The 27,470-nt window shown below is 40.6% G+C and overlaps 1 protein-coding gene across 2 annotated transcripts; it reads left to right on the top strand.

The window, feature by feature from the left end:
• Window positions 1-1,281: 1,281 nt before the first annotated feature.
• On the top strand, window positions 1,282-27,317 carry pdgfrb (platelet-derived growth factor receptor, beta polypeptide). 2 transcript variants are annotated; one of them, XM_034882818.1, is made up of 23 exons: window positions 1,282-1,960; window positions 11,971-12,045; window positions 12,636-12,950; window positions 13,442-13,699; window positions 14,404-14,534; window positions 14,879-15,044; window positions 16,282-16,462; window positions 17,276-17,391; window positions 17,568-17,691; window positions 17,836-18,047; window positions 18,436-18,530; window positions 18,680-18,812; window positions 19,929-20,033; window positions 20,363-20,473; window positions 21,329-21,485; window positions 21,647-21,813; window positions 22,280-22,392; window positions 22,746-22,868; window positions 23,040-23,151; window positions 23,823-23,922; window positions 24,021-24,126; window positions 24,533-24,819; window positions 25,797-27,317. In XM_034882818.1, the coding sequence occupies exons 2-23, from the start codon at window positions 11,997-11,999 to the stop codon at window positions 25,942-25,944; spliced, it is 3,309 nt and encodes a 1,102-aa protein (XP_034738709.1). In that variant the 5' UTR covers window positions 1,282-1,960; window positions 11,971-11,996; the 3' UTR covers window positions 25,945-27,317. The 2 variants fall into 2 exon arrangements, with proteins under 2 accessions (XP_034738709.1, XP_034738708.1); XM_034882817.1 differs by having other exon boundaries at window positions 11,968-12,045.
• The last annotated feature ends 153 nt before the right edge of the window (window positions 27,318-27,470 follow it).

Raw genomic sequence — 27,470 nt, 5'->3', positions numbered from 1 at the left:
TTTGTTGTTCATATTTTCAATAAGTCCCTACACTGTTCCAGTCTGTGCATTTGGGTCCTTTCCCCTTTTTCTGCATTCACACTTACTTGACATGTTGCACTATTTTCACTCCAGCTATGGAACAAATCCAAATGGGTGAGAGAAACCACTGTTTAGTTGTTTTGATAGGCTGAATAGGCTTGGTATTGTTGTTGCAGAATGGTTTGGAGTCCAGTTCATCAAGTGGTTTGCTACTTTGTCAAGCTGTATGAATAACCAAGGACAGCTGCCAAATATGAAGCCATAGACACCCCATTGTGATCTCTGTCTCCCCACTCCAATGTAATAACATGCTAACATTATAGTTGATAACAAAATGCCACATTGAACATGTCTGCCTTGTCCTATTGGTGCTGCAGGATGTTTAGACAGAGTGTGTGTGTCTTATCTCCAACTGATAACATTAGCATTGCATAATGTTAATGTCATGTATTATTGCTCCATTATTATCTATTATTTCTTGTAAACATTCACTAAAATGTACAAAAGTAGATTCATTGGACTAAGTCCCTGGGTTTGGGGCAGATTTAGTGCAAGAAAGTGTTAATTACATAGTTAGAAATAGATTAATGTTAAGGTGTGGTGTTGCTCCCCTCCTATCTAATAACTTGGGGTTCACTGGCTCTCTAATTACTGCTAGTTGGGCTTTTATATTTACCCTCACAATTAAAGGAGAACCCCTCCCGTCTACCCCCATCTGCCCCATACCCCCTTGTCAGAGAGAAAATGCCTCAGTCAGCTGCTGGGTTGCGTTATGAATTTCAAGCCATCCACTCATATCCTGGGAAAGGAAGAAATCGGGGAGAGAGCCAAGGTAGAAAACAGAGGTATTTGCATGGTGTCTGCATGTGTCTGAAAGAGAGAGGCTGAAAGAGAAGAGACAGATGGGAGGTGGGGACAGAGGGCCAGAGGGAGGTGTTGAGCTGTTTTATGTGGGATTAATGGAAAAAGAAATGACAGAAGAGGAGATGCATGTAAGAAACGGGGGTTCACTTAATCCAAAAGTATCCCAAGTGTTTAACCTCTTTTATACCTGATTCTTGCAGTGTGATTGTGTAAGTGAAGCTGAGAAACTGAGACATCCATGTTTGTTTTTAAAGCAGGCCACCATGAGCTCTGCCAAAACCTTTTTTTTCCAGCTTGGACCTCTCTCTCACTCAGTCTCTCACTCTTTCTCTTCCTTTTTATTGTTTGTTGTTTTATAGAAGGGTTAGATGTGGTCCAGATTGTTGTTGCCAATAGAGACTGTCTCAGTTTACCTCCAGTTGCTCGCCAGTCCATTCATAAACAAATCACACCAGCCTGGGACCTCTGAGCTGCTACCGAAGAACAACAAACAGAACTCAACCTGTAGTTTAAAGTTTTCTCCCTCTGTCTTTTCTCTTTGTTTCTTCACTCACTTTTTTTTAAACTTCCCTCGATTGCTCTTTACTCAACTCCCACTCACAAATCCCTCCTCTCCCTCCTCTCCTCCCTCTCCAACTCAATCTTACTCTAGCTTTACCAGGGCTGGACCACTGGCTCCCTCCTCTGTGTGAATCTGAATGTGAGTCCAGCAAGCCGTGTGTAGTGTGTGTCTCCATTGGGAACACTTCTTTTTAAAGTTACAGCACTCTTTGGGAGCGGTGGGCAGACTTGTCCAGAGTGTGAGAGAGGAGAGGAGAACCCCATGGTGCTGTGATTTGACTTAACAAACAGCTTGGCTCAGAGCGTACCTCCTCCAGCGCACTCCCGGGACAGCAGAGATTAACCTCAGACTCTGAACATCTGAGGGATCTATACATCTGAAGCAGCAGCCCCCGGAGACACAACCAGCTGGAAGTCTCTCCTCTGATTTCAGAAGGAGGAGACCGACTGCTGACCGGCAACATCCCCGGACAGAAAGGGAAGACTTGTCAGTGCTTCTAGGATCACTCTGAAGGTAAGAGGTCTTACTTCTATGTCACTGTCAGGGATTTTACTTTTAGCCATGGCTGCTTGGCAGCTGTTGACAGAAAGGAAGATGAACTGTACAAAGTGGTGAAAATTCACTTAGCCTGCACTGGAAGCCCCCTGTGACTGATTCAATTTCATAGCTGTCTGTCAGAGAGACGATGCACTTAAAACACTGGCCTGTTGGTTCATGTAACTTTGACCTGGTAAATAATCTAATGTTAGACAAAAAAAGTCTGGGTTTAACAGTTGCGTCTGTTTTTGTTGTGATGTTGTTGCTAGTTGGTAATGTGTCACTGTTGGTGGTATTTGTCACCCACATACTTGCATGTGTACACACTAGGAATTACAATGTGAGTGTAGGCAACCTGTTTAAACATCAACAAGGTGATGAATTGCATCTCTGTACATAGACACCTTTTCAGTCTTTACATGGTGCAACTTTAACAATGTTTATCTTCTCACTAAGAGAATACGTTTGACATGGTATCCCAGGGTCTTACACACACACACACACACACACACACACACACACACACACACACACACACACACACACACACACACACGCTGGGCTTTATAGCACAAGCTGTTTGTATGTGCTTCACTGCTAAAGGGCTTGTTTATACAGCTCTCTTCAGTCACCCTGAGTGAACCGCCGGTCCTCATTGCTAGACCATGCTCCCCTGTGAACGGCCCTAACAAAATCAATCTTCTTTGCGTTGCTACATGAAGAAGCTCATTGGAAAGCCATAGCTGTGATATCAAACCTATCGCTGTCCCCAGCATCCATTGTAAATGTTGATTGATCTTCTCTTTGAGATAACGCATACCAGCTTGAATTTACGAGCGCAATGCCTGGGCCACCCTTTTTATGAATGCATATCTCTCATAAAGCTGTAATTCGTTCTCGTCTGAGAAACGCAGAGTCAAGCAGACATAAACAATCGGTTGAATCATCTCCTGTCATTTATCACAGGAGAAGGTTTTAGTACCTAGAATGAGTTACATTACAGCAATGTGAGCTATTTCATGGTAGACACATGTTGCATGCATGTCTTTTCCCTCTAATACGCCATATGTTTTGCACCTGAAAGCATTCCCACTTCCCTGCTATTTGCGGCTGCTATTAACCTGTTGGGTTGGTTAACTCTACATCCGTCTCCTTTGTACGGATGACCTTTCTGATATAAGGGCATCTGAATTAGCATAAGATGCAATCAAAACAATGTTGGCTTGTGTTTTGTGTCTGCTGCACTCCTCTACATTTAGGAGTTTCCTTTTGAAGTTTTTGATCTTCTCTGGCTCTGTCTGAGGGTATTTCGGTCCACGCGTTGTCTCATACTGTTGTTGCAGATGAGCTGTTGGAAAAATTGTATTCATGTCATACTTTTACCATCAGTGGTATTAGACTGTATTGCATTCGTGCCATAGTTTTATCATAAGCTGGATGTCTCCTGTTGAACCTTTTAGAGCACCAACTTAAAAACAGTGGATACAATGACAAATCTTTATAGCATGGATTTGTTAAACATAGTGAAGTTTCATTTGTCTTCTGACCGGTGGGGGTTTCGCTCCCTGTGCGTCAGGCTGCTGGTATGTACTGCAGCAGAGCTCTTCTCCCCGGCCTTGATGCAGCCAGTCGGCTCCACTCCCCTGGCCCAGACCTAATCCTTCGTCATCAGCTGTTTCCTGGCTCTCCGGGCATGCAAGTCGTTCAGAGAAAATGTGCTTCACATTATGACCATGCAGAAAACATGCCAAGAGTCTGATTTGGCTCACATACCAATATGTGACAGCCTGAGCTCGGCAGAAAGTTTTGAAACACATTGATCCCATTCTGTCCTCATGTGATTTATCCTCCGTGAGATGAACACACAGCTGTTCAGCAAACATGTTCTGAAAACTAGTGCAACATTTAGATCTAGTAGATGAAGTATAGAGGTTAAAAAGTAATTTACAGCACTCAGACATGTTATCACATGATTATTCCTACATTTATTGGTGATTGCATTGTCATACTTAGATACGTATAGCAGTCTGTAGTATCTGACTCACTCTCTGAGTCAGACACTTATTGGCTGATTCATAATTCATCCTTCATACTGCTGAACTGAGCTGTTGTTTCTAAGGAAGAGCTTCATGCCCTTGCCATGCCTGTAGGTTACTGCTTCTTTAATGCTGTACTTAGATACTTTTTGAATCATACAGCTTTAATGATCAGAACTAAGTGGTGCTGCACTACAGCATCCTGTACGACTACCCGTCCATCTGGCCTCCCCCTCTTTCCCTCCTTCTTTCCCTCCCACCCACTCACACAGAGCTGACAGGCAGCTGCATCTCTTCTCCAGCCAGAGAGCACAGTCACTCCGGCAGGAGGACTCCTCGAGGAAATGCTTCTTTTTGAGTTATTATACCCAGCCTTTAGAAAGAAATCAGCCTTAAAATGCAAAGAGGTCCTTTTACAACATGTACTGTAACAGAGAAGCTCAAAAAAACTCAAATTAGGGCTGGGCGATATGGAATAAATCATACGTCATATTTTTGACCAAATACCACCTATTGGTGCTTTCATTTTTGATAAATAATCATCAGCAATGTCGATATAATGACTACGCGGCTAAAGGCAAATAATAGCACAGTCTGGTAAGATCAGAAAATGACATAACTTTGCTGTAATGCAGTCTTTAAAACCAGGATAAGATAACACTCATGCCATATCACAATATTACAATGTCCAAAATCTAAGACGATATCTAGTCTCTTATCACGATACCAATACAATATTGATATACTGCCCATTCTTAACTCAAACATGCATGTACTGTACAAGACAACAATGGTTACTTTTCAGAGTAATAGTCATAGACAAAATCTACAAAACTAAAGCCTCTTTATGTTTCTAAGGGCACTGTCAGACAAATACGATCAAACCATAGGTCTACTATTTATGAATGATAACTAATGATGTTTTTTAACTAAGTTCTGCTTATTTAGTCATTTACATATTTATTTTTTTAGAGATATACATGCCAACAGTTACGCTAACTAAGTTAGTCATATCTAGTTTATTTCAACTTCATTAAAACACTTAAAAAAGTGTAAGAAGATATGTTGCCAATAGTCCAGAACTAGCTGTTTCTCCCTGTTTCTAGTCTTTGTGCTAAGCTAAGGGCCAGCTTGATATTTACCAATCAAACATGAGAATTCCATTCTCTTTCAGCAAGAAAGCAAATTCCTATACAAACTATTCCTATAAAACTTGAAACCAAGTTTTCAGGAGCTTTAGGTACAATTTTAAACTTGGATTTCTTGTAATAGACTATTTTTATATTGTGGCAATCTTTCCCCAAGTAAAGGATTTGACTACTTCTTCCTCTCCTGTATCGGTACAATATCAGAAATATGTTACAATCTCCTCTCTGAATTTACTGCACAAGTAAAAATCCAGATTGTCAGCAGGATGTTTTGCTCTTCATCAGATTCCTTCAAAGCACCACTCTTTCTCTTTGGCGTTTGTGCTGTCCTCAGTCCAACAAAAACATGCTGGAATTGGTGAAAGTGCAGCGGGACGGGGGGATGGAGGAAAACAGCCTTTGCTTTTACAAGATACAAATATTCCACACAATGGAAAATGAGACTACTTTGGATTTCTCAGTTTGTCTTATAGTTTTATGCTGCAGTGATACTTATCATTGGCATTTCTTCATTTGTCACTATTCATGCATAGAAAACAATAACCAGAAGAGCTATTCCAACATTGTTTGGCTGCAAATGTCAAAGAGCATAACCAAAACTGCACAAGTAGTAAATTATCACCCAGATTGATGATACTCTGTCACCCTTTTCCCTCCTTTCCCCCCTTCCTTTTAACATTAACGCGTTTAGGGAAACCAGTGGAATTTAAAGCCAGTCAGGCCTAATTGTATTCAGCTGTTTCGTTCTTTTAGAGGGGTGTGGGTATGTCAGAGTGGAGGGAATGGAAGTATGTGTTTCTCACGGGGAAGGTTGAGAGGCTTATACCCTGAAGTGTTGGTGTAATGGCCAATGTGCAGAAAAAAGGAGGGTGCAGAGGTCTCAGAAGAGAAACAGAGGAGAATGTGACGCTGCTTTTGCTGTATTTGTATCTGATATCACTGTATTCCCTAGGAGCAGTTTGAATTGGCTGGGACAAAGCAAACACTCAATTGCAGACTAACTGATAGTAAGTCAAAGATTTACTGCTCAAGAAAATGGGGAAACATGGACGTGACTTCAATGACAGCAGCTTTAGTTTTTGATATGTGAATCATGTTTCCTCATTTAGGTTCAGTAATGAGTAGAAAATTAGACCATTAAACTGATATCAAACACTAGCCACATCTGATGCTGTCATTCTACCACCGTCACTTTTACGTAAAAGCCCTTTGCATCCCCCCACCGCCACTACAAACAGCATTTACAACTCTGTTTGAAAGGCAGCAGACCAAAATCCCCGGTTTCCTAAACATGTGTTGCCTCAGTATGAGTGCGGAGTCACTGTGGTTGCTGAGGTAGAACCACTCACAGTCACAAATGCTGAAAAGGGGGATTTTTGAGCAGGAATAAGAGTAAAGGATTTTTTAAATGCATCCGAATCTGATAATGCAAACTTGAGATGGCTTTAGTGCAGCTTCAAGCTCTAACGTTACAGGATACAAGCTGTTTCTTTAGCTGATACAGAAGTTTTCAAAGTCCTGTGTCCAACTGTGTAACTTCTTGTTGGGGGTCCGTGTAAGTGAGCCAAATCTATTTCTAAACTATTTCTGCCAGCCACTGCGGCTATCACAATAAACCTCTTTCTAAAGACCTCTTTTCAGCCTCAATATGTTCTGCAAACAGTTACTCAACGTTTGCCGAAACTGTTATGACACAGGCAACTTTCTGGAGTGTAGAAATGTGTGGTGCATTTCTATTGTAGTGATGTATATTTTTCAATTGCCTGCTTGTTTGCTGAAAACCACTGAAAAAAGATCACCTGACTCTCCAGCTCCCCTCAGATCTATAAAGCTTTTCAACCTCTTTTAGATCATGGAAAAGGAATTAGCATATACGTGACAATGTACATGAAGCATCCAACCTGAAAGTCACTGAAGAGACAACAACATCTGTGTGGACTGATAAGGAGACTTTAACGTTCCCCATATGAATCCATCGTTTGCATGGCCGTGTTTTGATTACGTCATCTCATTGCTGTGTCTTCTTCTGCAATGGTTTGATATCACACAACTGGAGAACTTGCACTGTTTGCATTCGATGCTGCCAACTCCTTTTACATGCATAACAGTAGTGGATGGAAGCATTCTTTTGCATTTTCGAGAACGTCGGTTCAAATTTGCACTACAGTTAGATGAAAACATTTTAAGTTGACTGCTTGTTGCCACTGCAGCTTTAAACATGCAACAGATGGGGAAGAGAGTACTTTAACAATAAATATCAAGTCAAACAGAGTTGTGGCACTGACATTTCTACATAAACAAAGATGTCTGAGAGCTCACAATCCTTGAAGTGTAACTGTCTTCCTCTTTTCTTAAAAAGTATGGAAGACAAATTACAATGACACAAACGCAGGAACCATAAGCAGACTACAAACACTTCCTGTTTACAGTAACTCACATATTCTGACAGCATGTTGATGACATGTGTGCTCTCCCAACTGAAACCGCCTTTTACTCACGGGACTGCAGTTCATCCGTCATTATTACAGCTTGGTTAATGTACAGTATGTTGGAGGGCAGTTAGGCCGCCTGGGGTGGGAGCAGTGCATCATGGGGTCTTCTGCCAAGGGACCAGAAGGTTTTCCTCAGGGGGCGTTGCTCTGTCTAAGACGAGTGATAAAAATGGAGGTTTGTTTGAACAAAGACACACTGAGGTCAATTTTTTCCCACAGAGCTCCCCAAAGTCCGGCTGTTAACAGATATGTCAAGAAAACCTGACATCCTTCTAAAAACGAAAACATAAGCCTATTATAGCCATATTAAATAGCACGTACGTTTGTTCTGCGCTGTGGCTATTCCAGTGCCATCATGTAGTTTCCATCGTTCATAATTCATTATAGTCCATTTTATCTGAGCTATAATTAATTGCATTGGAAAGAAGTGACTGCTTAATTGAAGACGTTTGTTTGGCAGATCACATCTCCCTTTGCACTTGATCAGGATAAACATCACTATATGTGATGTAAGACTGTGTGTGTGCTCCCTCTGCTGTCTCCCTCTCTGCTTTGATGTGGTATATCTCATAAATTGTATTCTGTATGTCTGCGTGCTGCCTTTGTTGTCTTTTCCATCGGCTGGTGCTGTTTGCAGTGTTCTTGCGGTGTGTGGATGGTTTGTCATACTTTGTCATTGGTGTAATTGGCCTGTTTTTGCATGTTGATTGTTTTTTTTCTGTTTGGTTGTTCTCTTACTTTGTTGTTGTTTTTCCTCATTCATGATTGGGAGTTTACATATTTCTGTGCAGCTTGTTATTTAAAGCAGTTTTTCTCTTTGTAGAAGCTTCATTATGTGCATTTTGTCCTCCTCTCATTGTGGTGTCTCTTGTTGTCTCCATGAGTATTTGGTTAGTGTTTGTGGTGGTCTGCTGTGTCACTGATGCATCACAGCCTTACACCCACACAAGGGCCAAATTTCCCCATAGAGGAAGTCAGAGCTCGCCAGCTGCACTTTGGCAAGCTTTTTGGACATCTTTCTCTCTTTTGTTATAGATTACACTCCCCCCCTTTTTTAAATGCAACCATTCCCCCCTTGGGAGACACTCAAGCAAACAGTTGGCTGCAAATGTGGTTCACAAAACAGTTCCCACCTCATCGAGGACTGCTTCATCGCTGCCAGATGTTTAAATAAAACTTGCAGCTATAGTATATATAGATAATCCCAGAAGTGGGATTACAGGCTGCTGTGGGGCGGTGCGTGGGTTGTGTGCGTCCCGCTGAGGTTGATTTTAGCATTCTTCCTCATAAGCTGGTGACACTTTGAGTGTAGTAGCGTTGTTTAAAAAAAACCCAGGAAGGGTCAATCAGCCACCAAATTCCCAGCATCTGTGGGAAAACCTATACAGTGGGATAACAGTTTATCTGTCATGGTGATTACTGCACCATCACATAGATAAACACTGTTTGTTTTTGACCTCCACGATCATTTCAGGAATGGAGTATTCCATTTCAAAGGTTCTAGAGACAACAATAAACATCTGTGTTATGAAAAAGACCCACCACAAGGTCTTCAGTTTGAGAGCCACTTGACTTGACTTAACCTATGGATATCGTGGATGTTTCTTACTGCGAATTGTAAAACCTCAAACACCACACTGTTGTCTCTATGGTTCAAAACAAAGAGTTACCTTTTGTTTTAGTGGTGCTACCAAATGAAAAAAACAAAGTCACTATAATGCTGCCAAACCTTCTTTGCAAATTTACTAGTGTCCTGGCCCTTTTTTAACATTTGTGTATATTCCCTTTCTTGCACAAAGGCCTGGCCATGACAGAGATAAGAACAAAAACAGCTATGTTTAAATACGTATCCCCTCACCCCCACTTCAACATCACCACAACGTGGACGTTAGTGTTGCGCGTTCTTGAATCTTGGATAAATCTTGCTATAAGCGCTCCCTTTTGGCTCTCTGATCCCAGTCAGCACATCCTATCTTGAGGTTTAGATTCCGTCTCTGTTCAGTCCCCCCTGGCTATCGGTCAACATAAAACCTCATCTTGTTGCAGTAGCCAAACACATTTTTCCTTCCTTTTTCAAAGACCCCTAAAATAAGATTTAAGTACACAGATTCATGTTCAGTTTTCTGCTGTGTCATCCCAGATGTAAATTCATATCCTGCTGTAGCCCTAATGCAGCACTTTGACTTGTTTTAGCAGAAATATGATCAGCAGCCAGTCACATTAAGATTTGTCAGTCCTCATGCTGCCAAGCGACACATGCCTTTGGCTTCACCGCGTTTGGCTGTTGTCGCTCAAAGTCATCATCATAGACACTGAGGTTACTGGTTTTGGTAAGCGCTGATGTACGGCTTCCTCAGTGGACAGCCCCTTGTTGCTGGCTGTTAGGGCCCCGGGGGATAAGGTGACCCCCTCTGCTCCCGCCGTCATCACCAGCAGTGTCCCAAGTGTATCAGCGGTCCTGGGAAAGTTCCAGAGGAATACTGTGGGAACATGAACTGTACACAGACACCAGTGACAAAAATGGGAATGAGAGAAGTGTGTTTGTGTGTGTGTGTGTGTGTGTGTGTGTGTGTTTGTTTGTATGTGTGTGTGTGTGTGGGGGGGGGTTGTGAAGATGGTGAAAAAAATGGAGTGGAGTTGAAGTGTTATACAGCGTGTGCCTGTGCCAGAGTGCCTGCTTTACATGCAGCATGTGTGTATGTGTGCATGTGTGTGAAACAAGAAAAGAAAAAAAAAGTCTCTCCCTCTCTCCCTCCTTCACCCTTTTTCATTGGAAGCAGGAGGCCGGGGAGGAAATGGACCGGTCATGTTTTTGGAGCACCTCAAGTTTTTGTTTTGGGAGCGGAAGTGCCAAAGGCAGTTCATCTGTAGAGACAACTTGTATCTCTGGTTTGAGTAACTGGCTTTTGGTTAGTCATAGAACTTCTTTTAATTCACAACCTCTACCAAAGTGAGCTTTCATCTCTTTTTAGTCTTTTAATAGTTTTAAAGCCATTGAAAAAAATATGTAACGTTGATACATGTTTATGGGTACAGTCTTAAAGGTGGTGTTCAATTGACAAATGAAAACTAATCTGATGAGATGGTAAAATATAAAACGTGTTCTATTACATAATTCGTAACGAAAGTCCAATTTCTTAAAGTAGAGATTGTAAAATTGGATTGCATTATAGAGTAAAAGAGTTAAATTGGGTAAGATTTCTCAAGACACATTTCACAATTTTTCCACTGCCCCCATTACCTCCCTCACTTCCTCCTCCACCCTCGCTCTTCCCAAGCATCGCTCTTCCGCCCTCTCTCTCTTTCCCACCCTCTTGCGTACAGGCCTGTGATCCATCCTTAACTGTTTCCAGACATCTGTGTGCTGCAAGGCTTAGTCCCCATCCCAAACATAATAACAAACCCGCCCTCCCCTCCTCAATCTGTCCTTCTGCCTTCTTACTTTGCAGTGGCTAACAGTGGTTCTGTTTAGTGTGGATGACACACCACAAATTGGTCACCTTTGACCTTTACACAGTTGCTCTTAAATAATGTTGATGTTATATCACATTGGTGTGCAACATGAAACATCATTTGTATATCAAAACCAAAGCAAACTCTTAAAACCCTTCATGGACTCCTGTGTCAGCAGCCTATGTGAGTGCCCTCATTTTCACTTTTGTTTACACCAAAACCAATTAATGGCTCACCACGGCTTTAGAATAGCTTGGACGCAGCATTGTTGCCAGTGAGCGTGTTGCAAAGCTGCACACAGTGACCCGTTTGTTAGTGGGCAGAATGTTGGTGAACCAGGAACAAAAAGAGCCAGACATTGTCGCTCTGTCCTGGTGCAGCGAGGCATCAAATACCTCCAGAGTGAGCTGCATCTGCACCTCAGACTCTGTGTGCCATCCAGAAAAACATTAAGGGAAGCAGCTTGACACACTGAATACTTTACATTTTGTTTCCTTTAGTATGAGCAGCACATTATCTTCAATTGGAAGCGGAATGTTCTAACGTGCAATGTAATATTTTTTCTAAACTCTGATTTAACCGGACCTGCAGGAGATAATGAGGGCAGGAATCAGTTCATCATGAAATAAAGCCGTATGAGATGTTGACTGTGGTTGTGTTGAGTCTCACTTAGAGTGAAAGCAAACTAGCTTTTCATGCTGTTTCTGTTTCATTTCCACTTCATTTTATTGATTATTTTGTGGACAGAAGGATCCGTATTTCTTTTTTGACCTCGACAATTTCCGAGGCACACTAGTTCCAAAAAGGGTACATGAACTTTAATCAGCATTTGTTTTCTTTTCTTTTTGGTCCAGCAGAACAAAAGGCATTGAAGGCTTCCACCATGAGGAGGGTGACGGCATCCACGTTCCATCTAACGGTCATAGTTACAGGTGAGAACTCAACAAAAAATGAAAATCTGTAACAGGACCACAGGTTCCTTGGCAGGGAAGCAAAGAGCATAATGCCAAGCTTAGGTGTAGTATTTTACCTTTTCTTTCTTTTTACAACATATCCAAATGAAACTTTATATGACTGAAGGCATCATAACTTACATACATTGCTGGACTTGCAGTTATGACAATGTTGTGCTTAATAAGGGGGTAGGACATTTCAAAAGTTTTTTTAAATGTATTTACAGTAATAAAGTCAAGGACGCTTGAAATGTAAACACTTAAAAATCTCCCATAGAAGAAAAAAATAAAGTATCTTTTAGGATTATTTATTAGCCGTCCAGCCTGTGAGATAACACTTTGATGTAAAAGACAACTGATTCGTTCAAACTGACCTCTGCCATTTAAAATGCATTTGTCACTGATGAGGCATCATTATCCTCCCGCATAGCCACTCCAGACAACTCCTATCTTTCATCATTTAGAGATAGAACAGGATCTGTCATGTAGTGTTGATTTAACCTTTGACCTCATGCTGCTGCCTCTCTGCACCTCCAACCTGACCTTTTATCTCACTATGCCAACTGCAGCTCTTCTGTATTTCTGCAATGAGCTCTGCTGTCTGGAGATCACACCCGATGTCAAAGAGCTGGTCCTGGCTGAGGGCTCCTCGCTCATCCTCACCTGCTCCGGCTCAGAGGACACGACGTGGGAGTTCAAGAGGGACGATGTGCCCTACTTCCAACTGGAAGTTCAACATGGTGGTCAAAGCTACCAAATTGTGCAAAGCAGCATCACATCCAGTGTTTTGACCTTGTTGAACGTGAGCTGGAAGCACACAGGGGTGTATCAGTGCGTTGATCAACACACTGGAGAAACTAAGGAGGTGGCTGTTTTTGTCCCAGGTAAGTCCTGGCTTGTCATTTTACAAATGTAGAGTCATATAGCTAAATGCTGCCAGACATCAAAGAGACATTTAGACTGACTGGAACATTACAGTTTCTCATTCATAAAATAAAATGTTCACATTGGTAAAGTGACAAAATAAAGGGTCACTGTGCATGCTAAAAAAAACAGCTGGAAACATAGTGATTGAGTGTGCTGTTGACGCACATAATTATCTGACAATGCAATGCACAGCTGCAAAAATAAGTGAATAGTGAGGTGAGATCAGATCTTTGGAAAAAAGATATATAAATACAAATCATATGAAAAACATTCTGCTTTCTCTTTGTTAAAGTCACAGTTCAATTGAGACCTAATATAATTTTCTGTTTGCAAAAAATGCTGATGTCATGAAAACTAACTGTAAAACAAGATACTTTAAAGATGATATAAAGAGTTGTTTGATTCACAATTAATAACACAAGATAATAACACAAGTTTCTGCTCACAGACCCTGATGTGTGGTTCGTGGTGAGCGCCCACGGCATGGTAACAAAGACCAGCGAGTGGAGCACCGTCCCCTGTGTGGTCACCAACCCCAACATCACTGTCACCCTGTATGAGAGGGACACTGATCTGCCCATCACGGGACTTTATGTTCCAAGTGAGGGGTACAAGGCACGGCTGGAGGACAGGGCCTATGTGTGCCGGGGAGAACTGAACAATGAGGTGAAAGAGTCTCAGGCCTTCAACGTCTTCAGCATTGTTGGTAGGTGTTCAGATTTAAGAGTTTGGTGAGAGAAACAATTTTTCCCAAAATAGAAATGTAGTCATTATTAAACCCCCTACCCTCCCATGTGCGGAAACTTCAGATAAATCAGAAATGCACACACACAGAGTTGGCCAATTTTAATTCAATCTCAGCCTACACCCAAACTATTAAAGTTAATGAGTCTATCTTTTAAAGCGCTATAAAAATACCCATAAAACGTTCATTACTTTTCTTCAAACTGCTTATGCAGCAAAATCTACAAGTTTCGTAGCCAAAGTATTGCACTTGTCAGTCCAAAAGTATAATTCATTCTCATATTATCACATACGTATGCTTTGGTCACCTTACATCTTCCTGCTGGAAGACTTGCTACGGTGGGTGTTCTTTTAAGTTCTTTTTAGTAGATAATGATTTAAATACTGACCTTCTGATCTCAGAATGGAATGATTTGTCTAGCTAACACTTTAAAAAATGCTGCACAAACTGTGTGGAGACATTTGAATTTTTAATTTTGTGGAGCTGTAAAGTGTTGTTTGTTAGAGCTACAAAGTTCAGCTCTGACTGACACCGATGAGTCAACTATGTTAATTTCAAGGTTAAATTTATTTTTATTTGTTTTTGTGAATGATTAGTAGTGAAGGAGACTTTTTCTGCATATTGTTTTGATAAATCATCACCCCCCCTCTCTCTTCCCGTCCCAGTCCCAGAGGCCATCGACGCCTACATCAATGCATCAAAGACCGTCCTGAAGCAGGGCGAGCCGCTGACAGTAAACTGCACAGTGCACGGAGTTATGCTTGTGTTTTTTTCCTGGGATATCCCCAATAGAAAGGTGAGTAGGAGTGGAGCAGAACAAGCGCTTTTGTTCAGCTTTCCCTTCGGGATCACTCTCAGACCTCATGGCCGAGGCCAAATCACATCAAGATGTAGAGACACACCTCAGTTTTTATCCCCCTGTGAACTTCTACTGACAAAATGTGGAGTTGGTATTGTAGCCTAATAAAGAGTATAAATTAATCGCCTCTTTTGGGTTGATTTTATTTTTGGATCATGATGAAGTTTAAGCTTCAGACTTGTTTCTGATTGTCACTGAACATAATGTAAATAAATATTTGGATCATATTTAACATGATTATGAAATGTCACATCCCTCTCACATTTTCCTCTCTCTTCAAGGATGTAGAGGTTGAGCCGCTAACAGACATCCTGTCCAACATGAAAATGCGCTCCTGCCTGATCTTTCCTCAAACCACAGTGGCCCACAGCGGAAACTACGTCTGCAATGTCCATGAGCCTGTCCAAGACCAGGCTGCCATGGCCAGCATCAACATCACCGTGCTCGGTTAGACTAACCCACACACACACACACACACACACACACACATCTAACACACACAAAACTAAAACAAACTGATGCTAGACAGATTATTATTGTGTTTCGCTAACGGAGAGAAGACTGCTTATTATGTAAACCTTTACAAGTCAAGGTGAAAGAGGTGCTTCTTTTAAAGGAAATGAAAATGGCTTTTATTTATTTCTGTTCAAAGTGTGAAATAAACTGCTCATACGGTGTGGATGCCCTGAGTGATACCTTGAAAAATAGAGCTTAAAACAAGCAGCGAAATATAAATTTAGACTTTTGGGAATAAAGTCCAAGTACACAAACAAATTGTCTGTAACTTTTGACGTCAACCTTTGACATATAGTTGGTCCCCCAGCTTGCAGGCCAGGGGCCTTATATGGTCAATTTAAAACCCTACACGTTAAAAATCCCCCAAATCATCCATTCTCATTACTATATTGCTATCATTACTTATTATCCTTCCTTACTTTTACCTCTTTTCTTTGTCATGACTTATTAGCCATCATCATTACAAACAAACCTCCCCTTGCATGTCATGTCACAACACTAGAAAACTGAAAAATCCCAGAGCACTTTAAATCATTGTACTGTACTTGTCTAAGTCCTGTTTTATCAACTAATTGTCCTATGTCTTCTCGTGATATTATATTGCACCAATTTTTCTGAGTTTTTGTAATGTCATTGCACTAATAAAAAATTACATAAAGTCCAGCATCTAAGCAAAATATGTGATCTCGCGAGCAGCAGCTTGAGGGCCAGTTAAAGCACACAGAGCTTCTCTTCCTCCTTCAGTCACTGAATGTCTGGCTCTATGAATGCTTATTCTATCTGCAGCGAGGTGTGTTATGTTTATGAAATCCTTGAATAACTCAAACCGCCATGCTCCATGGAGACTAGGATGGTTCAGTAGTGCGCTCTGGACATCTCAGTGGAAAAGATAGATTGTGTCTGGCCACAGAAGGTGAGCAACAGCAGCAGTACAGCACTGTCCCGCCTGCTGCTCAGTGAAGTAACTTGAATATACTCAATTATATGACTATAATAATATAACATTTATGATACTAACAGTAGATAACATGACTACTATATATATATATATATATATATATATATATATATATATATATACTGTATATAAGCTATTACAGCTATTATAAGAAGATGAAGTGTATGACATTTGCATTATTTTGCTGAGGATATTCTTTTCTTTTCTTAGAGCAAGGCTTTGTGGAGGTGAAGCCTGATCAGCAACAAAATATTTCAGCCAAGCTGCAAGAGAACGTGGAGCTGAGAGTGGAGATTGAAGCCTACCCCCCCCCTAAGGTCCACTGGAGAAAAGATGGCGCCGCCATCAAAGGAGACAAAACCATCACAACCAGACAAGAGCATGAGATCAGGTGACTCATCCCACCAAACAAATTTCCCTACATACGATAAAACAATCAAAACCTCATACAAGTTACTTTAAATAATTAGCACCAGACCTCTGTTAGGGTGACAGCCTCCGGAGGCGTCCAGCTCTTGTCAGTCATCACCTGATAAGGCCTCCGTAGAGGGAAACACAATACTCTCTAGAGGGCAGGACTCTGTCATTCATCACTCGGGAACCATGAACCCAAGATACTTGTCACAACTTACAAATGTCTTCCAGTAAAATGCCAAACTATGTTGTAATTGCAGGATTATGTTTTCACATTTTTGCCAACACACATTCAGAATCAAAAAGACAAAGTGAAATACCATACGCATGCTCAATTTACAAATGGAGAAACAACTCCTCTGTTAACTAACACAACCAAGCTCTTCACCTCCAATAAAAAAAAGATTTGACCATATTTATTCTAGTAAACTTTAATGGATTTACACACGGAAATTACAACCTAGAATAGTATATAACAACATTTTCCTTAGTGTTTCTTTCCTTAAATGCACCCCTGGAAAAAAAATCTAAAAATAGTTTGCACACCCAGAAGCAGAGGAAATACAATAAGTTTGAATGGTACTTCACTTCATACATTGAGAGAGAGAGAAAGAGAGAGAGAGCATGATTCATTTTGTTCAGGGAAATCTTTGTCTGTTGCATGTAAAAGTAGATTCAATCAAATCTTTGGCAAATCATCTCAATATATTCATTGCTTAATTCACATTCCTCTTCTCGACAAATATTTGGCTGCTTACACATATTGTCCTCACCTTTTCTTCTACCTCAGTTATGTCACTACTCTCACCTTGGTGAGGGTGAGGACGGAGCAGAAGGGTCTCTACACTGTCCTCGTCACTAACGGAGATGACACAAAGGAAGTAACCTTTGACTTGGAAGTCCAAGGTGAGAGGCTGTTTAAGTTATTATCACAGCATACTGGGTGCTTTTGTACATTTTTAGTTCTTAGACCACAGTACTTGTCTTGGAGGATAGACCATTTGAAAGTGCATCAGACAAATCGGGGACGGACTTTAACCATGTCAGTAGTGATTAATGGCCACTGCTCCCCCTGTGTGCAGTTCCTTCTCAGATTAAAGACTTGACTGACCACCACCTCCCTGGGAAGAGACACTTGGTGACCTGTGTAGCTGAGGGGGTCCCAGCCCCAACCATCCAGTGGTACAGCTGTGACAGCATGCACAAGTAAGACACCCATTCATCAATGATCTGTCACATAACAAACACCAGGGAACAGACCATACACAGACATTCATTTGACTTTCAAATTCTGTGCGCCCTGCTCTGACTTCTTTTGACTCTGTCCGCTGATCTCATGTGCTGCTGCAGGTGTAGCAACCAGACAGCGGCGTGGCAGCCGCTGACACTAGAGCCAGAGGTGCTGAGCATCCGCACCAATGTCAGCTACAGCGAGATTCGTAAAACCAGCCAGGTGATGAGCCAGGTGACCTTTCACAAGCCCCAGCAGGTCACATTGCGCTGTGAGACCAGCAACCAAGCAGGACTCCTTGACAGAAGAGACGTCAAACTGGTGTCCAGCAGTAGGTGTCATGAGAAGAATGTCTTAATTTCACTGTTTTTTTTTAGTATTGGAGAATATGTTTTTAATTGTATTTCATAATTCATTTTAACAGTATACATGTGGAGTATGCACTTTACTTTTAGATCATTATAACATTCCATCACATTGAGTAAAACTAAACAATACACAGTACAAGGTTTTGCTAAACAGTATAAGTAATGTGTATTTGTGCTTATGCTCTAAATATCAGTCAACTATAACTTCCTTTGTAAAAATCATTGCCAACATGTTTTTTTCAGGTAAGTCTAATGTCTGTTGAGAATTTGAGACAACCTCTGTAAATGTTCTCCATTCGAGTTTCCAACCTTTTCTCCATCTAATGCTCTGTGTCCTATTGCCTGTTGCAGCCCTGTACTCCCAGGTGGCAGTATTGGCTGCTGTTTTAGCCTTGGTGGTCATCATTATCATATCTATCATCATCCTCATTGCTGTATGGAGGAAGGTGAGAAACTAAGTGACAAACTCAACCATCATTTGTTTTGTCATATGCAAATAAAAAGTATAGTGAATTGAAATGTACAAAAGAAGCCTTTTGTTTTGCTCTTTCAGTTTTGAACTCACGTGTTTGTGTGTGTTTGTGTGTGTTCTCAGAAACCTCGATATGAGATCCGATGGAAGGTGATAGAGTCTGTGAGCCAGGACGGTCATGAGTACATCTATGTGGACCCGATCCACCTGCCCTATGACCTGGCCTGGGAAATGCAGCGAGACAACCTGGTGCTGGGTGAGTCCTCGGGGGTGGATGACAGTGCGGAGAGGTGGGGTTGGTCAGAAAACTGATGATGCTGATGTGAAGCCCATTGAGACACTTTATGTGACATAATAGGCTGTACAAATGAACTTGCCTTGACTTGGATGTGCCGCCACTTTATGCATGTAACATTTAATACAAAATAAAGGCAGGTTTGTACAAAATGTAGTTGTGCAAACATCTACATTTCAAATACTGGACATAAAGTCAGTGCAAAATGTGTGTATACTATAATTAAAACGATTAATAACATTGTAAAAACACTGATGAATAACACTTAATTAATACTTCAAATTAATGACATTACAAATAAATAAAAAGCTGCAGTCACAAACAACTGTAATGATATTAAAAAAACAAATAACAATTGGGATTGCATTTTAAACCTGCATTGGCATGCATGAAATTAAATGAATCTATTCCTTTATGCAATACGGTTAATTCATGTGACCATCGTGTTTTTTTTAGTTCATTTATTTGATTACATCATGTTTAATTTGAATTATGATTGATTCTCTCTGTTTTTTTTTAATTGTTCCCTTTTTCTGTTGTTGATTTATTTAGAAACTGCTTGGTAACCTTTTACTTAGGTTTTGTGATTGTTCATTGTAGTGGTTGTTAGTTTTAACTAAAAATGTCTCAATATCACTTGCTAATATCCGACTAAACAAACTTTCAGTCAGTCGTCTGCTAGAGAAGAGCAAAGAAACGAGTATGTAGCTCTCACCAGGTGACTTAGGGTCGTCTGGGAGTAGTTGAGGCCAGAATACTAAGTGAGGTTTGTTAAACTTGTTTTGTTGGCTCTAATCCCACTTTATTTCTAAAGCTCTTTGTGTTTGTTTTTGCTTATGTGTTGTTGGTAGTCAGCTGTTCCTCACAAACAGAAAGCTTCCCAAGCCCACTCAGGCCTTCCATGGTTAGACCTCTGTTCAAGAAAGTCATCTGGACCATCTTTTATAACCTGCTCGACCCAGCTACCAGAGAAATGTGTTAACATTGATGTTTTATAGAACAGATCTTCCTTCCTTTTCAGGTCTACCATGTGCGCCGTTCACACTCTGTCTGAATGAGCCTTTCTTTGTGTTTCAGGTCGCACTCTTGGATCAGGAGCCTTTGGCAGGGTGGTCGAGGCAACTGCCTACGGTCTCACTCATTCCCAGTCCAGCATAAAAGTGGCCGTGAAAATGCTGAAATGTAAGGCCAACAAAGCAAAAACACAGTTGAAAAGCCGTGTGCGTAATTGTGTGAACAATGTATAGTCCGCAGTTGAACCCCCTGCATACTGTAGCTGTCAAAGGATGTGACACTAGCAGCGTCATATTCCTGCGAGTACAAAGAAAGCAACAACCTGCTGAGCTTTAGTTTGGTTGCCAGCCTGGTTTGAATTTTAGCCAACAAGTCTCTGAGCAGTTTGCCAAGCACGCAGTGTGTCCTGCTCTCAGTATGTTTAGTTCTCATACCTGCCTCACACTGTCCTACTTTTATACATCTCTCTCACGTTCTCTCTTTTTCTGTCCATCCAGCTACAGCCAGGAGAAGTGAGACTCAGGCTCTGATGTCAGAGTTGAAGATCATGAGTCACCTGGGCCCTCACCTCAACATTGTTAACTTGCTTGGAGCTTGCACCAAAAATGGTGAGCATCACCGTGAAAATCAATGCCATAACACACGATAGTCAGGTCATTTGTTTTATAATGTGTTAACAAAACCTTGGATCAGCTTTGAGCATTTTCTTCAAAGGGAAACAGTCCTGGTGGTTTTGTTGGCAGATGTACTTTGCAAAGACAACAAAGCCATTTGTTGCTTGTCTTATCCTCCATGTCTATTTTCTGAACTCATACAACACACTTGTCATTAAAAATTTGATAAAGGGGAGTATGAATCCTCATTTCTGACCTTAGACAAAGTAGTGGGTGTGGATGTTTATTCTTTAGTTACTACGTGTGTAGATGTTGTATGTGATTGTACAAAATTGGCTTTGTAGAAAAATGAAAGTCTATTAACTTTGAGGAATGTGCACATCAGTACGGGGTAAAACTCATGTTTGCACTTTGAGTGCATCAGAAAAAAAAGTGAGACAGTTACAATATCAATTCAAAGGGCTCAGACATTCTTGTGACTTCAGAGGTTGTTTAGTAGCGAAGGGAAAGCTATAAACACATATAAACATGTTGTGCTAATGCTGCTGTCTAAATTCTGTTCAGAGTAGAAAAATGAGTAGCTCATCAAATGATCCCCGTTGCAAATGAACACACCTATGCATGATGAGTCTTGGCGATTTAATAAATGCATACTCATTTCTTTATCCATTTGGTAGTTAATAATATTTTACACGCTTTCCTAAATATTTAACTAACATCTGGCTTAATATTTACTTATTAATGTTTAATATGGTTTTTTCGAAAAGTAAATGAGCCTTATATTGAAATTAGTGTTTTATTAGTGTTTGGTAAATCCCAAAATCTGATTGATCTTCTTCCACCAATCAGGCCCTCTGTACCTGGTGACAGAGTACTGTCGCTATGGCGACCTGGTGGACTACCTGCACAGGAACAAGCACACCCTCCTGCAGTACTACGCTGAGAAGAACCAAGACGATGGCTACCTCATCTCGGGAGGAAGCACTCCGCTCAGCCAGAGGAAAGGGTGAGAAGAACAGACAAATAATTTGTATAATGTAATTTCTGCTGTCACATACCAAGATATAGACACATATATCTTCCTTAAATAAAGAGTGATATTAGAACCATGAATGAATATGGTCCATTTATACATTGCATTTTTCCCCACTTTATGTATTCCCCCAGTTACGTGTCCTTTGGAAGTGAGAGTGATGGAGGATACATGGACATGAGTAAAGACGAGCCCACCTTCTACGTGCCTATGCAGGAGCAGATGGACAGCATCAAGTATGCAGACATCCAACCTTCTCCATACGAGTCTCCCTACCAGCAGGACATCTATCAGGAACAAGGTTTGATTTGTGTGTATATGTATGTGAATGGATGTCCGTAGACTCTGCTGAGCATTGAGAATAATTGATTTTACAGTGTTGTAAATGAAAATAAGTATGACGCATTCAGCACATTAAACAAAAGAAACAAGGAAGGATGAGAGACACTTTAAGTACAGTATGATGTGAGGCCAACAGTGACCATCTGTCTGCTGCTCACAATGGAGGAACTCTGGAAGAATGAACTGAACTTATGTGTAAACATGACGTAGTATGTATCATGAACACATGCATTGTTTTAGCCTCTTAAATCAATGAATACAGTTTGCATTCTCTCCGGTCTTTGATCAAAAAGCACTGACAAGATAACAAATTTCCGTCCATGCAGTCACAGGACAGCCGCAGTTCTCCCAACAACAAGACAATGTCTTCATTCATGAGCTCACCCCTACCTTTTCTTGTTGTCTCCCCTTGTCATCGTGTTCAGGTGGCGGCGGGTTGGACCTGGCCATCAGTGACTCTTCTGTTCTCACCTATGATGATCTGTTGGGCTTCAGCTACCAAGTGGCGAAGGGGATGGAGTTCCTTGCTTCAAAGAATGTAGGCTTTTGTAAATAACTTTGCATAATATGTAGTTTATTGTGATACTTGACTCAAGTCTCTAGGTTCTGTGAATTAGTCTCTATTTAAAGGGCTAGTTTCATATTTTTGGGAAATATGGTAATAGGACGGATATCACCCTCACGACTGTATGCCAGATATTTAGCTTCGGTGAGCCGCTAGTTAGCTTAGCTTAGCATAAAGAATGGAAACAGGGGGAAAACAGCTAGCATAGTTCTGTCTGAAGACAACAAAAGCCTGTAGCTTTACAACTCACTGATTAACACTTTATATGTGGTTTGTTTAATCCGTATTAAAACTGTTTAATTTAATGTAACATTATTCCACCACAGTGCGTCCATCGGGACCTCGCTGCCAGGAATGTGTTGATCTGTGAGGGGAAGCTGGTGAAGATCTGTGACTTTGGCCTGGCCAGAGACATCATGCATGATTCCAACTACATCTCCAAAGGCAGCGTATGTGGCAAAATCATAAAGGATAAATAAACAAAACAAAAAACACATGATGATACCTGGCTCTTCTTCCGATCAAGTTTGAATGTATTTATAGAAAGTTGCTTTCACCAAAAGCAACTTCTAAGTATTTTAACCTGTTTGATTGTCTTATGTCTATTTTATTTCATTTAGACTTTCCTGCCCCTGAAGTGGATGGCACCAGAAAGTATTTTCCATAATTTGTACACCACCCTGAGCGATGTGTGGTCATACGGCATTCTTCTATGGGAGATTTTTACATTGGGTTAGTCCAAACACAGAATTTTTATTCAACTTAACACACAATAAAGCCATTAACCAAAATGCAATTTAGAACTGGTTTACACATATGAGGGATAAATCTTTTTCAGTTGCTTATATAGGTCACATTGTAATTGTTTTTGCCTGCTTGACTCCTCGTTAATTCTTGGAGTCAAACAAAAATTCCCAGACTCGTCCTTAATGTTTCTGGTAAATTATGAAAATATGTTTTAAGGTGTCTAAAGGGACAACAAATATGTATATGCAAAGCACATTCTAAGGCACAGCTGAGCTTTGAAAGCAGCATTTCCTTGTTGAGGGTTCGTTGTGAGTTTTCTTTTTTTCAACCCGCTTCCCACGTCTTTTACAAACTACCATGACAACAAAAGTGACAGTTTATGGCATGTGCAGGTTAAGCTTAAGGTGGTGCAAAACAAAACTCACAATCAAGCCATTATGTGCGCATTCCCATCTGTGTCTGACTTTCAATGGATCTGACTTTTCAGATCCATTTTTTTTGTTTAACAGATCATGGTTAGAATAACAAAGTAATGTTCTTCTCAGAAAATAATTGTGCTTGATTTCTGATTTATGGTTTGCAATTACAGTTTACATGTAGGTCATGTGTATATTTTTAGCCTGTGCATGACTTCTGATTTGAAATGCTTTTTGCAGGAGGAACCCCCTACCCTGATTTGCCCATGAATGAGTTGTTCTACAGCGCTTTGAAGAGAGGCTACCGAATGGCTAAACCCACCCACGCCTCTGATGAAGTGTTAGTCTCATTCTAACCTTGAAACTAATGTTACCTCTGCAGTAACTCAGACATGAAAATGTAGAATAACAAGTAATTGTATGCTGTTTATGTTGCAGTTACGACATCATGAAGAAGTGTTGGGACGAGAGGTTTGAGAAAAGGCCTGATTTCTCGTTTCTGGTCCACAGTGTGGGGAATATGTTGACAGACAGCTATAAAAAGGTACTTTCTTTATATATTATTGCTTCATCCAGAGCTTCTGAACTGTGACCTTAGACCTATAACTCTATGTCACATATTTGTTGTATATTTGGGTGACAATATCTACCAGTTGATCCATCTACTCAGTCACTCACTCATTCGCTCACAGTCGGGCTATCTGCCCTCTAGTGGCTCGTTGGAGGAAAGAACAAAAACTCACAGGGCAACTAGTCTACAGTACACATAGTACATGCACTGTCCACGGTTTGATTACTCTCTGATTCTTAAAGTAAGTTTTGTCAGCTGCGATGTAAAACCTTTGGCGCTCAACGTCTCATATTTACACTCTGCAACCTCAAGCCCACAAACTATTGAATAATTGAATTGTCATTGCTGAAATGATCAAATTATTGTCCCCTGGCAACAGCAATACAGCCAAGTCAACGACAACTTCCTGAAGAGTGACCACCCGGCAGTTGCCCGCACCAAACCCAGACTCTCCTCACCCTTTCCGATCACCAACCCAGCATTTGGCTCCCCATCCCCCTTCTACATGCCCCCGGACCCCTACAGCCAGAGCCCGAGCCCCGCGGAGTTCAGACAAGAGGCAGACACACAGGAAGTCCTAACTTCATACAATGAATACATCATTCCCATCCCAGACCCCAAGCCGGAGGACGTTTTCACCCATAAGCCATCGGAAAGCCCTGCAAGGTACAGAGCCGCTGAAAAAAGAGGCAACAATGTGTGCTAAATGCTGGTGTTGCGAGAAAGATGAGGCTGTATTTACTTAACAAGAGCAGCTTTTTTCACCACACACCCACTCATCCAGATGTTGAGCTGAGACAATAGCTTTATTATGGAGGCAGATATAAACATGCAGGCAGGCAAAGTTGGCTTCAACGGCCATGTCAATATTTGACAGTAAGCAATCCAGATAGTCCTTTTTTCACAATGTATAATTAACTTGGATTTAGTTGTTTATTAATCTGTGTATTCAAAGAAGTTATACGTTTGGGAGTGTTAGCAGACTCCAACCCTGTGTGTTGAACTTTGGCAGTGGGGCGGTTCTTTTGCTTACATTTGGATTATAGATTGTACCTTTAACAATGTGGTTTGACGTCTTTGCCCCCCTTGATCTCAAAGAAAAAAAGGAAAAGAAAACATTCACTAAATCAGACATAGCTAGAGATATAACAAGTACTTTTCTTTTTTTAGCAACAATCAAAATATTTTCGATGCAGCCCTATTTTATGGCCTTTCAAAGTTTATGCAAATGTAGTTTTAGTTATAACTTTAATTAGGTCAACTGATAATACAAAGCTCTGTCTCTTGTATCATATTTATAAAAAAAACAACATCAATCAATTTGGCAGCAATGCTGCATGTGTGAGAGTCATACACACACACAGGGACACAGGGAGTACTAAACATTTCTCTATACAAAGAGCTGCATTGGCGATACTTTTTTTAACTCTTGAAAATGCTGTAGTACAAAGCATCGCAATGTTCTCAAAACGGTTGAGCTCATTTTTGAGTTGAAATGTGACTTGTGGGTTGCTGGAAGGAAGATAGAGAACAAGGGAAAAAGTCAGGGTCAGCAAGACAAACAGACAATGCGTGTGACTTTATATGACTCATACGTGACTGAGTGTGTAATGTGAATTTGTGTTTTGTCTTCCTGTCCTTAGCTCTCTGGCTCTGGAGGAGGAGACCGACTCAATGTCGCAGGACACTGCTGACACGCTCCCAGAAGAGGACAGGTTAGAGGAGACCAGCGAGAGAGATGCTCTGCTGGGCTCCGCCGGGATGCCCGAGGTAGAAGACAGCTTCTTGTAGCCATGTGTAGGAACCCTGAGAAAACATTAGCATACTGGGAATTATCTTTTTAAACCTGTCTGACAAAGGGAACGTGATTAAACTAGAATGTAGCAGAATTGAGACTGAGAGGGCGATCTCTGTATTTCTACTAAGCACTCGAAATACTTTGCCTTTCTTTTAAGTTTTCTATTGAACTTAGTACCTCTGAAACTAAAATGGTTACAAATGACGTGTATGACGTTACCATTGAGTCATCTCTTGGAAGCTGGTCATAGTATAAATAGGTACTCTCTACAAACTCTTAGAGAATCAGCTCATTGTATTTTCTATTGTAGCCAGAGACTCTTATTATTTTACCCCCCTCTCCCTTTATTGTTCGCATCCAGTGGAGATGTTTTGCTTTTTAAAACTATTAAATTAGTTTTAATAACATACAGTGATAAACATAACAATATAAACAAACCATACACAAGTATACACGAAATACTGTCCAAACAAGAACAATATGTAATTCCCATCTTAGTGGAAATTATTATTATGTCCTAAACCACGATCAGCCATGGAAAGTGAGTAATTACCTGTACGTTGCATCTTTTCCGAAGTACAACCAACAGCTGTAATCACTGTATTACATTATTTTAGTAAACGTCAGACCAATTCTACATGCACTGTTTTACTATGACACAACACTTTCTTTTTTTACTCACATATACCATAGTGTCAGACGTTTCCATTTTTTTGTGAGAATCATGTGAAATGTAGATGTCATTTATGAACTTTGAATACTTGTTTTGTATAGGTTTAATTCATAGTTCTGTGCCAGATTTGCACTTTATTTAGAAAAATGTGGATATTCATAATGAAGATATAAATATACTCTAAAATAAGGATTTAAGTTAAACTGGGAATAATCTTTTGACTTAAACATGTGGCTGTTACAGTAACTGAGTTTCTGGGATGATAGGTGACTCTTTCAAGTGAAAATACTAAATCCAGCGTATCACTGCCTAGGGGTGCCTTTGTGTAGACCGACTGACAGATTTTTGTGTTGCAGCTATTGTTGCTTGTTGATATGAAGGGCTAATGTACTCAAGAAACCTAGATCAAGCCTTATGTGTACATGTACAAATGATGCTTTTAGTCTTCTGCTGCATTGTATTACGTTCACTCAAACAATATTTCAACCGTACTCAGTACGTCAGTACTATAGTATTAACAATTAGTCCACCATTTATAACAACACTTTTTCTGTACAGATTTAAATATGCACAATATCACTGTATCACAAGCTATGGTACCAAAGCTCTTCTTAACGTTTACAAATGTATTTTTTTTATGTGACATTTTGTATGTTGTATGTGTGACAATAAATGTGTATCATTGTAGTAGCACTGAAAGTTTGAGTCTTTTAATGAATCATATTCATCATGTCTAGCATCTAGGTGCTCTGTCTAAAAAAAGACTTATGTTATATCATACCACACTACACTCTTGTATCTCTCATTGCCTTTAGATCATTCCTAGGTCAGATTTCTAAGAGCCCT

This window comes from Etheostoma cragini, chromosome 10 (assembly GCF_013103735.1).
Source record: "Etheostoma cragini isolate CJK2018 chromosome 10, CSU_Ecrag_1.0, whole genome shotgun sequence".
Classification (NCBI taxonomy): Eukaryota; Metazoa; Chordata; class Actinopteri; order Perciformes; family Percidae; genus Etheostoma; species Etheostoma cragini.
Note: the sequence above shows the minus strand (reverse complement) of the source record. Positions and strands in the feature narration are given on the sequence as shown.

Excerpts from the sequence above, each read along its gene's own strand:
- pdgfrb (XM_034882818.1), top strand. The coding sequence starts at position 11,997 with ATGAGGAGGGTGACGGCATCCACGTTCCATCTAACGGTCATAGTTACA. Across the intron at positions 13,700-14,403 it reads CAACGTCTTCAGCATTGTTG|TCCCAGAGGCCATCGACGCC; the intron begins GTAGGTGTTCAG and ends TTCCCGTCCCAG. Across the intron at positions 18,531-18,679 it reads TCATTGCTGTATGGAGGAAG|AAACCTCGATATGAGATCCG; the intron begins GTGAGAAACTAA and ends GTGTGTTCTCAG.